Source organism: Platalea leucorodia, assembly GCF_965183815.1.
Source record: "Platalea leucorodia genome assembly, chromosome: Z".
Classification (NCBI taxonomy): Eukaryota; Metazoa; Chordata; class Aves; order Pelecaniformes; family Threskiornithidae; genus Platalea; species Platalea leucorodia.
Genome location: NC_138858.1, coordinates 90,460,826 through 90,474,839, shown reverse-complemented (window position 1 = coordinate 90,474,839; position 14,014 = coordinate 90,460,826). Strand labels below are relative to the sequence as shown.

Genomic DNA, 14,014 nt, shown 5'->3' with positions numbered 1-14,014 from the left:
GCTTGATATTCTCTGTGGGTCTATCAGCTTGAGTTTAGCGTTGATAACGTGTAGGTGTGATGCTAGCAAGAGGCAGTACTGAAGTCTTAACTCAAGTGAACTTTGTGGTGAAGGCTAGCCTGTAGGCACAGTTGGACTCCACGCTCAAGTGTTTTACTCGTTAGACCTCCTCTCGTCTCTCCACCCTCACTCCCTCTGGAAGCGATAATGCATACAGCAGAACTCATTAGATAGTAACACTCACAGTTCTGTACAATAGTATTTCCAAGTTTTCTTCCTACTTCCTTTGATGTTTTGCCCAGTAAGAACTAGGACAGTAATTTAAAGCCAGTGGCAAATTCACTTAATTCTTTTGAAAGTGCCACACGCTTTCAAGTTGGGAATTAGCTGAGTAGTCCAATTTATCAAGTGATAGTTTGGGTTTTTTGCTTTTACAAATCTGCTTGAAAATGTAATTGCAAAAGTTACTCTCGTACTTAATGTATCCAAACACAAGTTGCACATTTGCAGGCTTGGAGTAAAAAAAGGTGATTACAGACAGCCTTGGTAAAATTCAGTTGCAATTGTATGTGTATTGTAAATGAGCATCTGTTTCTTCACATAAAAGAGCCATAAAAATCGAAACATTCAAAATCAGAGGTTACCTTTGTGACAACTGGATTTCAAACCTCTGGTAGGTATGTGCAGTTGTTAAGGGGTTCGTACCTCCATTCTGGTTTTCTTTTGTGGAGGACAACCCAAAGATTGATTATGTGCCCATTTTATTCCAAGTCTCTTTCTCCAAAATGCACAATACAGAGAAGATGCGTAATATTTTAAGTTTATTGAGTTCTCGTGATACGAATAGGTTAACCTGAATGCGAATCAGATTCTGCTTCAGCTAAAGCCGATGGCAAAACTGTCGATTTCTGTGGTCATATGATAGTTGAAACAGTGTTATGGGGTTAGAACGATTGCTCTAAAGGACAAGGCTATGATTTAATATATTTTTGGGAGAATACTAATCGTTCAGGCTAGATGTTACTGCTCGGATTTCAAAGAGGCAGAATAAAGCTGCAGGACTTGGAAGATACGCACCTTACAATAATATCAAGCACCCTTTAACCTAGTGAGATCTATAAGCCACCTGTCATTATGGTATCTAGTTCTTGTAGCCTCGCCAGTAGATGAAAAGGAGCTGTCTTGTCTTGTATCCTGCACGTTGAGAAGGTCGCTGCGTCACAGTGAAAGCAGTTGAATGTGTATCTTGGGAAATGAATGAAGTAATTAAACGCACTGGGTAGATGTGTTTTGTGAAATTAGAGCTGGTAAAAGATGCAGCTTTGATAGCACCAGGATCTGAGGTTTCTCTGTAGCGCAGCAGTAATAACAACGTTGGCAGCTGTTGCTGCACCTTTCCTCCCTCAGCCAACTTCAGGCTGCTCAGAACTGAGTACCGCTAAAACAGGAATGTCAGTTTGGTGTCACTGGCTTCTTTTCTTCTGTGTCAACTGAAGGAAGGTTGGCTCAATGAAATTGCAAGATCTTCCAGCAGCTGGGTTGAGAACCATTAAGTCAAGGACCGCCTCCCAGGCCCAACAAGCAGTGTGTTGTCATCTTTTTGCACTTGGAAGCTGCTTTTGGCACGTGAGTTCCAAGTTGGGTACTCCTGCATCGGTTCATTCCACTTGAAGACTGACATGTTATTGCATGTTGTTTAGTTTGAATCAACCAGACCTGAAACAGACTGTAGCCTTAAAAACTGCTTTACACTGTGGCTAACACTTCATTATTTTATCTTCCCTTTTTATGTTTGAACACTGTTAGGCGGGCACCATTCTCACTGACCGCAGGAAGTAGATGGAGGCTGGCAGTGCAGTGGGAACGAAAGCCAAGGGCATTCCTCTAAACCACAGCCTAGGTAATCTTGCAGACAACCTTAAATGGTTGTTGTTAAAAAATGTATCAAGGCAACCTGATAAAGTTCACGGAAGTGTGAATCTTCAAGAAGAGTGGCTAGGCTATTTTCTTTTTTCATCTGTCTATCTGCAAAAGGGAACATTTCATGATGTTCCAAGGAAACTGGAATTGCAGGTCTAGTTTTTTCTTTTTTTTTATCAAGCACTGGATTAAGTTGAGTGTAGTACATATTGAAGAGCAGTTTGGCTCCTACACTGCTAGTACTGATTTATTCCTCCATTGGCTCACAGCACTCCCTCGTACTCCAGACCTAAGCTGAGACAGCTAATGTAGATTAATTCTTTATCTGAGCTTAAAATCCCTAAGGGCCCTTTAGAGTGAAAATAATAAAAGGAAGTAGAGAGCCTAGTGAAGAAAATTACACAGCTAACGATTTGTGTATGCGTTACCCATGTGTAAAATAAAATGCATACTTGTTATTATGTACTGTGACGCTGCTATGCACTATTCTGGTACATGCTTTCAGGAAAATGGTTTAGAAAATTACTGCATGTGTAAAAACCGCAGAGCTTTAAACTCCACGTTGGGATGGGTAGAAGGGAAAATTGGACTTTTAGAGATGGGGGGTATTCATGTAACTTTTGAGGTCAGAGTCTGAATCTGATCTGAATCTGAATTCTCTCAGTGCCCGGAGGCACACAAGGCGCGAACATCGTTCTTCCACTTCGATCGGTCCGCGGCTGCGTGCTCTGGAGTCCCAAGGGCCACAGCGCAGTCTTCCGTCGGTTTCCCCCTCAGGACACGACCGATCCAGCTCCATCTTCTCCTCCTCACTTTGTTACCGATTTTCTCCATCCCCGCCATTTCTGATGCTCGTCGTTTCTGCAACTTTTTATTGTTTTTCCGGGAGGAGGTAGTTGGCCTCCTGCCCAACCCCCATGACTTGGAGGGCCAGTGGTTTTTCTGTCAGGGTGGCCCTTCCCTTAGGCTGCACTGGTTCGCGGCACCTTCTTCGATTTTATCCGGTGCTCCCTCCAGAGAGGGATCCCCTATCCGCCACCCAGGGGACGCGCCTTCTAGCCGTGCAGCCCCAGCCGAAGGTTGAGGTCAGAGTGGGTTATTGCAAATCCTAGCAGCTCTGAATCGAGTTGATTCTTTAGTCAGCCGGGGAAGGCAGAGTGGGTTCTACCCTAGCAGGATTTTGCCGAGGGTGTCCATATGACCACCTGTCTAAGCGTATGTGGAGAGATTTGTTTTCTGGTGGCTTTCACACTGTAAGTTTTCGTTGCCGGTGGTTTCCACGGCCTCCATGTGAGGAGGAGGCAGAGGAGCCGAGCCTTTAAAGCTCTGGGCAAAATGTGGAGCTACTTAAAAACGTGCCAGAAAGAGAGGTTTCAAATTTTTTTCAAGTAAAAAGTCTGCTCGTATACAGCAAAGTCTGGGTTAGTATGCCATAATGCTATAACCGATGCACTGTAGCCTTGCTCTGCTAGCCACTGACATAAAATTAAGTCTGGAGAAGCCACTGGTCATCACGAAAACTTATTCTAGAGTCTCATCAGTATAACAGAGGGTTTCTGTGTGGTTCAGGTCACAGAAGCAGCTACAGTTTGGCCGCTTCTCCCCCAAGCACACTTACAGAGACACAAAACAGTTTATGCTGTGATGACGTTATTACTGGTATCCCAGTCAGTGTATGTTTAGGATGTATATCTCTGTCTTTTATTGCAGTATAGATGCACTCTGAGAACAGAATCTCCTTTATTTTCATACAGCTACTGTGGTATAAACACTTTGCAGTAAATATTTGAGAGGAAGATGACTAATGGGAATTCTGCAGACATGAAAAGATGGAGATTATTTCTTTTTCTTTTATAATCAGTATGTCTCTTGCTTCAGCAGTTCTGAATCATCTCAGTTTGCCTGATCTGAATCTACTAAGAAGCTCTAATTAAAATACATGGGCTAATTTGTCATTGGGTCTGCCACTTGCTCCAGAGCATTGTTGTGGAACTGACTGTGGTTTTAGTCTGTAGAGTTTAAAGCCATAAGAGACCATTAGATCATCTGGTTCGAGCACTTGTGTAACGCTTGTGAAGCCATCCATATTCCCATGGGCTGAGGTTGTTAAGTTGTTTTTTTCTAAAGCAATCCAGGCTTTAAGAGATTAAACCATTGATCCAAGAATCTGATCCAATCTATGATGGAGATGGAGAGAGAGAGAGCCAGGAATATCCAAAAGTTCATGATGGCATGACTGAAAGAGAAAATCTTCCCCAGTTGGGGAACTAATTTGGAAATTAGTTTGATTTAGACTGTTTGTGCAGGACAGACTCTGCAAAACCTTAGACTATTTGTCCATCCCATCTCCAGGATAATATTCTGTTATTCGGAGGAAATAAGAAAAACCTTAGCAGACTTTTGGTCAACTGTGCATCTGGCAGACACGCTTCCTTGTCCTCGGCAGGTGAGCAGGTAACAGCCTTATTTGGGTTTGGTTATTGGTATAGTCTCAGGCTGGAACTGCAGGTGTTGGGAGCATGTTGAGGACCGGGGATCCTCCTGCTTTTCTCATGGTTCTCAGAAGTGAATATAGAAACTGACGGTTACAGAATCCAAATTAGAAAGGCCATGCCATCTCTTCCTGCACAGGGAGTCGGTATAATTTCTCAGTTGATTTAAGGCCCATTTTTAAGATAACCCAGTTTAAAAATTTTAAGGATAAGTAAAAGTCCTTCCAGGTGTATTCCTGTATGTGAGGTCAGCCTGAAACAATATATACACAAGATGTTAACAGTCCACCTCTAGCTGTGGCTCATCAGATGTTTGACTCTGAAGTCTAATGAAGGCTGTTAATTAAAGCATTCCCATTCACATAATCCTGTTATTCTGGATTATTCGCATTCAAAATGCGAAGCAATCACTTGGAACTTTGTAGAATTGAGACTGAATGTCAGCATCAACCAGTTCAGGAGGAGTAATTTTTTTTCATAACAGTCAGTTAATGTGCGTGTTTCACAGTGTTGAACCATGACTTACTTTTTTTTTTTTTTTTTGAAGTAGTAGTCTGACATATAAATCTTAATTATGCTATTCTCAATTTTTCAGACACAAATTCCTGGGAAGTTACAAGAACGTTTTTGCTCAAACATCAAAAAGCCTTTTTTCCTATGAAGAATTAATTCCTTGGGCAGTTCCTTGTTTTTTAAATAAAGCCACTGTTTTTTTGGTTATATCTTGGCAACAGATAGCATACCAGGCTTCTCCAAATGGGGCTGTCCGGCATAAATGCCATTTCTTAATACAGGGTTGTTGCAGCATAAAAGCACATATTTCTGTTTCCGTACAATAGTTTTCGACTCTTCAGTTGAAAGATGTAATGAGATGAAGTCTGGTTATTGCAACAGCACTGAATGTGATTCTTTGTTCGGAGGAAGCAAGGCACAGCCCTCTCCTATCAGATAGTGGTGAGGGCAGACTTCAGACAAGTGGGACATGGTATTTAGAAGCGGTTATAGTGTCTTTGTAATGGGTGGAGGGGTGGTTATTTTGAGCCAAGTTAGAGATAATGCATCTTGCAGTGGCTGTGTTTTTCAGGCCAATAATCCGTATTTCAAATGCATTTAAACAAGTTATTGAGGGAAGGATTCCATTTCATTCTGCTTGGAATTACACACAAAATAGTATGTGACAGTTTCTGCCTCGTTCACGTTAGTTTCAGACATTTTAGCTTCGCTTTCAGAACAGTCTTGAAAATGAGTTACAGGCTTGTGGATAAAATGGGTCTAGGAATTAATACTTGGTTTTCATCTTTGGATATGCTGCAGATGAGCAGTATGACATTCAGTTTTTCTGTCCTCAGTTTCTCTGCGTGCAAAAGAGAACAGCTGCTACCTTTATAATACGTGTCGGTGGTACTGTGTGAAAGACACTGCATTGGTGCAGGCGATCACTTGTCCGGACGTGCACTGGCTCTTTAAAGTGCAGCCAGATGTGTGCATGGCGTTGGAGCTGACTGCACCATCACCTTCCTTCCAAATTAATGTTGTTGGTAGGCACTGAAGAAATAAGCTTGCCGCTGCTTTCATGGAAACGTGCCACATCTCCCACTGGTTTCACTAAAAGCTAGATCAGGCTCAATGAGTTGCTGACAGACCTCTTGCAAATTAAGGTTTCTCCCAGGCCTCCTGGACAAAGTGAAGCTTTGTGGCTTTTCAAAGTGTGTTTTGGGTGGGTTTTTTTGTGATATAATTGTGCTGCTTCTCATTTTCCGCCCCGTGCATGACATTGAGGCTTCTTACTGTTTTAAGTGCCGCTGTCTGGTGTTTCACAGATCAGGAATGTGTGCGGTGATTAATCTTGTGCCTTCATACAACTGGAGGGAGTGACATAACTAAACCGGCTCTCCCTATCGTAATACTGCCGTGTGCCAGCCCGCATCAAACTCTGCCTTTTCAGAAGCTTCCAGCTCACCGGTAGCTATTACTCAGAGCCCTGCTACCCTGGAAAGCCCAGGCTATCTCAGGTTTCCTTTGCCATTCGGGTAGTCCTTGTTTCTGGTGATGCTCGTTGCGTGATGCTTCAGCACAGAACAGTGTATCCCCCGACACGCAGCGTGCACGCCCAGTTGTGCAATGCCTTTAGAGTTCCTTCTCCATCCGTTTTGAGGCATCACCTTCTGCCCTGAAGCATGAAAATTGCTTCTCCTTATCTTTACCTACGTTACTCCGGCTGCTGTCATCAGTCATGAAGTTATCTGTTGCCCTTTTCAAACCAGCTCCAACGTTGACTCCTCTGACCTTCCCTCCTAATGAATTCCATAGGCTGGATGCACTGTTGAAAAAAATATTTCTTAAACTTTCCACTGATCAAACTGGGGGACTGTAAATTAAATAATATGATACATTGCCTCTAGTTATGCTCAAAGAATATGGTCATTAAAACAAACCCAATATCTCCTTCTTCTGGATCATGTTTTCTACCTCTGCCTCTTTATTTAGATTAAATTTGCTAGACTTCAGTGCTGCTTTTCGTTCAGGTTGATAAAAGCAACAGGATCACCATTCTAAAGTGAATTTCAAACAACAAAATCTCAACTGAAGTTTAAATTGAAGCAAAAAGACTTAACTTCAGATATTCCTGCAAATTTGGGGACAAAAGTCTCTATTTTTTTTTTTCCTTCTTCCTTTCTTGCTGCTCTGTCAGGATTTTATATGAACTATTTTTATTTTTTCATGCCCTGACCATGTTTGTTATGCGCAGCTTCCTTTTTCTTTTAAGTCTGAAAGAGGTCAGATTAAATACACACAATGAAAAAGAGGCTAAGCAGTTCAAATAACTGCAGATGGGCTATTTCGGACAGGACTGACTTCAAGCAGCAGGAAGCATCAGTTGCAAACAGTAAAGCTCCCAGGGAAAATATGCCAGCAATTTGTCTTTTATAACCTTGTGCATAACCATTGGGTAGGAGATTTTATATACAGTGACCCTCTGTTCTTGCTTAATTCAATCTAGCAAAGCACAATGGTACAAATCTTGCCTTTTTTTGATGTGTAGTGGCAGAAGTGTGTTCCTTTAGCTTGTAAATGCTGCACGTTGGGATGTGAAACCTTTCTGGTAAAGCAGGGAAAGAGAAGGGAAGGCAACTGCAACGTTCAGTTCTCTGTCTTGTGGCTGTTGTGATCTTTGGTGAGAGGAACTGCAGTGTTTAGTTCTCCCTCTTCTTGTGGCTGTTGTGCTCTTTGGTTTTGAATTAACTGTCTGTGTTCTCAAAAGAAAGGCCTGTCTGATGCCCGCCCACCTTTCTGTTAGACACTTGGTGTTGCTCAGACTGCTTTTGTCTGAAGCTAAAGCGGCATTTTATGGAAAAATACAGACTGGTATTTATATAATGTCTGTTTGTCCCAAAGAAACCCAAGGCATCTAGAAATTGTATGTAGGAGTCCCTACACATATAAGCACACATGCATTTCTAAACAGCAGCCATTTCTCATGGTGAGCACAGGCATGAAATGGGAATCCCAAACAGCATTTTAAGACAGAAAGGAAGGCAGTCCAGCTGTAACCGCAGGAGGAAACTTCAGTAGACAGAATGTAATCAGCCAAGCTAGCAATTGGCGAAGACACTGTGCTTTAAATCTTCTAAGTCTGTTGACAGGGCTATAGGATTATTAATGTCCATAGACTGCTTGATGCCTGGACTTCACCTGAGGAATGACACCTCCTGTGTAGCGCAGTGTCCCCGTAGCACGTTGTGGGCCAACAGTTCAGCAGTGACTCCAAAGGAAGCCTGGATTGTTTTATCCATCCCCACCGCTTCCCGCTGCACCTTGGGGAGATTTGGAGATGTCCCATCCAAGTCATGGCTTGCAACATCCCTGCTTAACATTAGCGATTTGGCAGGTTTACTGCAACAGAAGGCATGGCTGCAGGGAGTTTACTTTCCTTTGGGTCGGGCGCTTGCGCTTTTAGGCTGACCTCTGCAAAACCTTGCAGAATTATTTTCTGTATCTGGCAGAACGGTTTCTTTTTAACTGAATCAAATACAATATTCACCAGTTCTGTCGATTTATGATCGTGGTGTCTGTCAATACGAGGTAGTTCTTAATGGATTACTCTTATCTACTCCTGTGTATGTTCGTGCTTGTCTTTGCCCATAAACATTATCCAAATTTTTCTGCAAAAATGTTGATGGGATTTTTACTTTTGGGCCTACTCTGGGGCCTTTAAGGTGTCTAAACTGAATATCCAGATGACCAGTCGTTTTTTAATATCTTGGCTTATAACACTGAATATCCAGATGACCAGTCGTTTTTTAATATCTTGGCTTATAACACTGTTGCGGGGAGGGAGAAGAAGCTGGATGTCGAAGCAGCTAGCGCCTTAGGAGCAAAAGTCCAGTAACGTTCCTGTTACCCTCTGGAAAACGATGTGATAGATTCAATGCGTGCGCTATGTATATCTCTGCAGGCACTGAAGTTATGGGAGACATGAATTAGGGCCGCCGTGAACAAACACTGCCTCTGCAGCGTAAGAAAATAAGTATCTGTTTGTGATCAGGGTCTATTTCAGATACCGCAGGGAATTCACATTGCCTGCCTACTTCTGTTGGATTATTTATAGTTCGAATATTTTAAAGAAACTTAGTGTATGTGAGATAATTTCCGGTGTGGTAAGCCACAGTCATTTGTTTATACTGGATCCTTGCCAGGAGGCAATATACCTCATCTTGATGGAAATGCTAGGCATTTGATGCGAATTTCCTGACATAAGAGCTCAATTTTTTATTTAATTTTCAGAGAGAGTTCTTCAAATGCAAACCCTCTGAAGAATTTTCCCAAAGCCCCTTGAAAATGTTTGCATGATTTATTTGCCGCCTTAAAAAGAAATGTTGTGCTTACTTCACTAATACATTTGCTTGGGGAGCAGATTTGGATACGTAAATATGACACTTGCGTGTGTGAGAAGATTGCATTGCTGCATTTAAGATGTGATCTGTACTTAAACCAGTGTTTTAAATAAAGAAATAAATAGGATAATCTCATTGTGGTAGAGGAGTGGTCTGTTCTGACTTCGATGATCAATTCATTGAACCATAGTAAAGCATTTTCCTGACTGCTTTATGTCTTTTTACTTGCATTGGTTTGAAAGCAAATTCAAATTAAACTTTCTCATCTCGACAAGCCTCCAGCAGCTCTAAGGAGGGCTCTTCTGCTTTGCCCAGTGAAACTGTGCACCTCTGGGAAGTTCCAGAGAAAAGGCAGTTTAGAAGTGTGGGCTTTTGGACTTAATCCTATTCCTACTGGAAATCCAATAAGCATTCAGATTAGCTTTGTCTTTGGTAGGGATTAAATTTGCAGGGAATCTCAAGTTTTTGTGCTAAGATTGTTCTTGTCTGGAAAGAGCCTTTAGTAGCAGTCTGAGGCATTTAATACAGAACAGTGGCATTTTTTCTTATGACATCCAATTTATGTTGTTTTGCCAGTGTTTGAGTGCTACGTTGCAGTTAGTCCTGTGAAACACTAATAAAAAATGACAATTACCTAATTGATCCATAACCTCTGCCCGGGATAATAGTGACCTTTGCTGGGCAGGTTGTCAGTAAAGGGGGAAGATGCAGCTTCTTAATATAGTGTCACAGACCTGTATTCTTAAAGGTAAAAGACAAACTTTGTTGGCTGTTAAGAATAATATTTCTTATCCTTGCAGGAACTGATGATAGAATCTGGAAATAGATATGCTACACACTTTTCCAGTGTATTATATACACGGGATAGCCTAGTAACTTTATAGTGCTTTTTCAAAGTCATATTCTGCCTTTGACAGGTGCCATGATACCAGATTTCAAAATCGGATTACCTCACAGCTTTCATGATTGTGTTTTTCATCTCTCTTCCCCCTCTTCCCCTTTTTAGCAATATACAATTATGATGCTGTCCAAGATGTGGAGCTCTCCTTGCAAGTTGGCGATACCGTTCACATTTTGGAGATGTATGAAGGTAGGTTGCAGATCACTTCCAAGTACTTTGCAGTAGTTTTTGAAAGTAATATAACAAATTGAGATTATTTTTTTAAATAATACAAATTTCAGATCTAGATTTTTCAACTTCTGATATACCCAAAAGCACAAAGCTTGCTATGTAGTGTTTGCTGTATGCACTTGACTTTTAAAACTGTATTAAAAATACATAAAATACAGAAGCGGCAATCATATCTACGCTGTTCCTGGCAGAGGTTTGTCAAGGTAAGATTTCACTAGCATCTCAACGCAGCGCTGCAAGAGAAAGAAACACTTCTGGCTGTTCATTCCTCTTTTCGCACCACACCTGTTTACCTTGGCTCCTCCTTGTGTCAGGCCTAGCACTTGCATAGTCATGTGATGAACTGATCCAGCTGGAAAATAATAATAATTAAAAAAAATACAGCTTTTAACCTGAATTAGGTCTTTGATCTGAGACAACAGAGGCAGTGGATGAAAGAAAAGGGGAGGGCAGGTCTAATTGTTTCAAAAGTAATGTTGGTTTAAGCTGTAATATCACGAACTGGCATTGTATGTTTTGAAAAGCCTTCAGTTATGGAGCTTCCATGCCCTTTTTAGGCTGCTTCTCCTAGTACTTCACTGGGAAGTTTTTCATAATACATACCTTAATGTAAAACATCTTGCAGAAAGGAAAACAAAATTCCTGTTTTAAAAAAGATGAAAATTGCACTTGTGTGTTTCATACCTACTTATTAAACTAGACTGTTTAATGAAGATTTCAATAGTAGGAATGGAACACAGCCATTTAATTATTTTAAAGAATGTAGTAGTCACTGCTTCATTTGGAAGGCTCTCCAAAATTTAAATACTCTTTCCAAAATATAAATTCAGTCGTTTTTACAAGCAACATCAGATTGAAAAAGCCTCAGCCTACAAAGCATCTTTAGTATCTCTGCTGGGAACGTCAAGCTGCTTGTTTAGCAATTCGTTCTTAGCCAATTGTTCTCTTTCCACTTCTCTTTGACCTTGACACTGGAAACAGCCGGCCAGTTCCTGCATGTCAAAGCAGATTATGTTGCCGATGTGTGTTTTTTACACTGATGTGTGTGACAGTGGTGAGTGTGTTTGATGGAGGGGCAGAGAGGGAGAAAGGGGGAAAAAATCCATATGTGATAGTACTAACTTGTGCCTTTTTGCAAAACAAGTTCATAAGGGATCATCAGGGATGAAAATTGTCCTTGTGAAGGGGATGCATCTTGTACTTCCCAAAATGTTTAGGTATTCCTTTCTCTTTTTTTTTTTTTAAAGCAGCATCACTGTTTAATCCTACTACTTGGTCTATAATCAGCTGTTTAACAGAGAGACAGTCAAGAATACAAATGAATACCCAAATGGCATCCCTTTTTTACCTGAAATGGAACTTCAGCCTAAGAGGATTGATTGTAAATTGTTTGGGAAGGTGTTCTGATTGTTTTCCTACACTGAGCCATCAGTGTGGCATCCTTGTTTGTGACTGAGGCACCTAGGAATTACTGCAGTACAACTAAATACTTTTCCTGGAAAGACCAGCCAAAAATTCAGGCCAGACATTTGTGAATCTAAAGGAAAAGACATGGGTTGTCTCTGAGATGGTAACTCTGCTGTGGGTCTGGTCTTATTTTCCATAAATTCATCTTAAAAACTCCAAATTCTGATATTCTGTCTGCTTGGGAAGAAATTCTCATGTCTTATCATATCAATTTTTCTTTCTTTTGGGACATCAGCTTTCAGCTTTGTTTCCAGACATCTGTGGGTTGTGCTTCTGAGAATTGGTGTTCTCACAAGAAGCCTTTTCTGTTTTTTCTCATGCTAATGATGTATACTTACAAATACAACTCCAGTCTGATAAAAGTGGTTTTTTTTTGTTCCGCTAATCGCTGTTCTTATCTGGATGCACAAGTCTCAATTTAGAAAAAGGTTCCGTTTAACCAGGGCGTTGGCTTTGCAAGAAGGAAGGCTCAGAGGTGCCTTGTGAAGTCCTTTTTTTAGTTGGTGTGAGTTATCCCTGCAGCTCCTGGCTGAGGGCGTTCCTTAGGCTATCGGTAACATTCTTTAGGGAATTAAGGGAGTTTTTCAGGATTGTCCAGAGGCTCTCATGTAATGGTAATAGCCGCTTGGAAAATCTTGCTGCTTGCTATTGTTCCTACCTCAGGATGCACAGGAGCATCTTTTGTGAGTTACCAGTGAGTTGTGAGTTGCACCACGGTTCGCTTCTCGCTCTTTCAGTTATCTAGAACGTGCCTGCTTTTTCCTCCTGGTTGAAGACAGCAGGTATTCATTCCTCAGCCGTGTTCGGTGAAGGCTCTCTGTGTATCAAACAGCCTTCACTTGAAAGCTCTTTGTATTCTGCATCTGGGGTTTTGGCTGGCTCTGCTCTGTCTGCAAGAATTGAAGTGCACAGTTTGTTCCTTGACAGCGAGGCAGCAAGGTTGAAGCTTGTGCAGGGTTTTGGTGTTAACAGTGAATGTTATCTGACTCTCAACTGGCTGAATAGCTTTGAGACATAACACTGATACAGTTAAGCCATTATGGTAGGTGTGTGAGAAGCAAAGAGCAATAAAGTGAATTAAAGTGCAAGCCAGAAGGTATGGATGTGGTTTGGTGCAGGCCCCTGTGCTACACAAACTTCTAATGTTATGTGGCTTTGCCACAGACCGTAGTGTCTCGCAGACTCTTAAGGTGGAGTGCCTGCAGTCAGGTGCTGCTGGTGTACTGCCTACTGGCCTCGCAATGAGAGAAAGCACCTTTAAATTGCAAAATCCCTGCTCATTTATGCTAGCTCATGCTATCAGGAGTTAGAGGCCTGTTGCAAAGGCTGGAAGTCCTTGGAAAGTTGGCCAAATTTGGGGTGAGGCTCTGGCATTGCACTTTTGTTAACAAAGCTTTCTTTTCCCACACTCTAAACAGATGCTTTGCCTAATGTATTATAAGTTCCAGTTAAAACTGCACAGTTAGGCTTGGATTGTGAGTGCACAAAAGAAGATAAGGGAGTGATAACATGGTAGACTGTTCGTACTGCTGGACTGCAGCTTGCCTGTGTCAAGGATTCGTCAAAGGTTGATGATCCCTGTAAATGGTAGCTTCAACGTGGTAGCTTCAAAGTACGCAACATCGAAGTGAAGGTCATCAGAGCTGAAACCACAAACTGAGCAGTTTGAACTAAAGGTTTCAGATATTTCTAGTACGAGCTATAACATGCTGATGTCCGATGCAGCTCGAACCTGTATAGGGACAACCTGAGAGCTGTTTGCTGTTGGATTGAATAACTCCGTAGTCTAGATTATGCAGCATTTCTTTCAGTCCAGGAGGATGAAGATTGTGGCATACTGCATCTTTGTCAGTCCACCATTAGGTGCAATTGTAAGTGGGATTTGCACTGTATATAGGGTCTAAATTTGCATATTCAGTGTATCACTTTGAGACTGATTTTAAATACCTTTTGAAATGTCTTAGTTGGGCTTCAAGCACGCTTTGAAACACCATGGTGTATTTATCATACATGAAGATCTGAAGATACTAGTTTTCTTAGATGTGCCTTCCCTTTAAAACAAATACACATACACATTCTGCAAAGTATGGTGGTGTTAGTTCAGATGT

At 41.5% G+C, this 14,014-nt stretch overlaps 1 protein-coding gene across 1 annotated transcript in view; it reads left to right on the top strand.

Annotated features, from left to right (window-relative positions):
- Positions 1-14,014, top strand: part of LOC309602160 (dedicator of cytokinesis protein 5) — an 84,664-nt gene that overhangs the window by 7,906 nt on the left and 62,744 nt on the right. Inside the window, exon 2 of the mRNA XM_082335528.1 lies at positions 10,314-10,397. Coding sequence (XP_082191654.1) covers positions 10,314-10,397 — 84 coding nt within the window. The remainder of the gene's footprint in view (positions 1-10,313; positions 10,398-14,014) is intronic.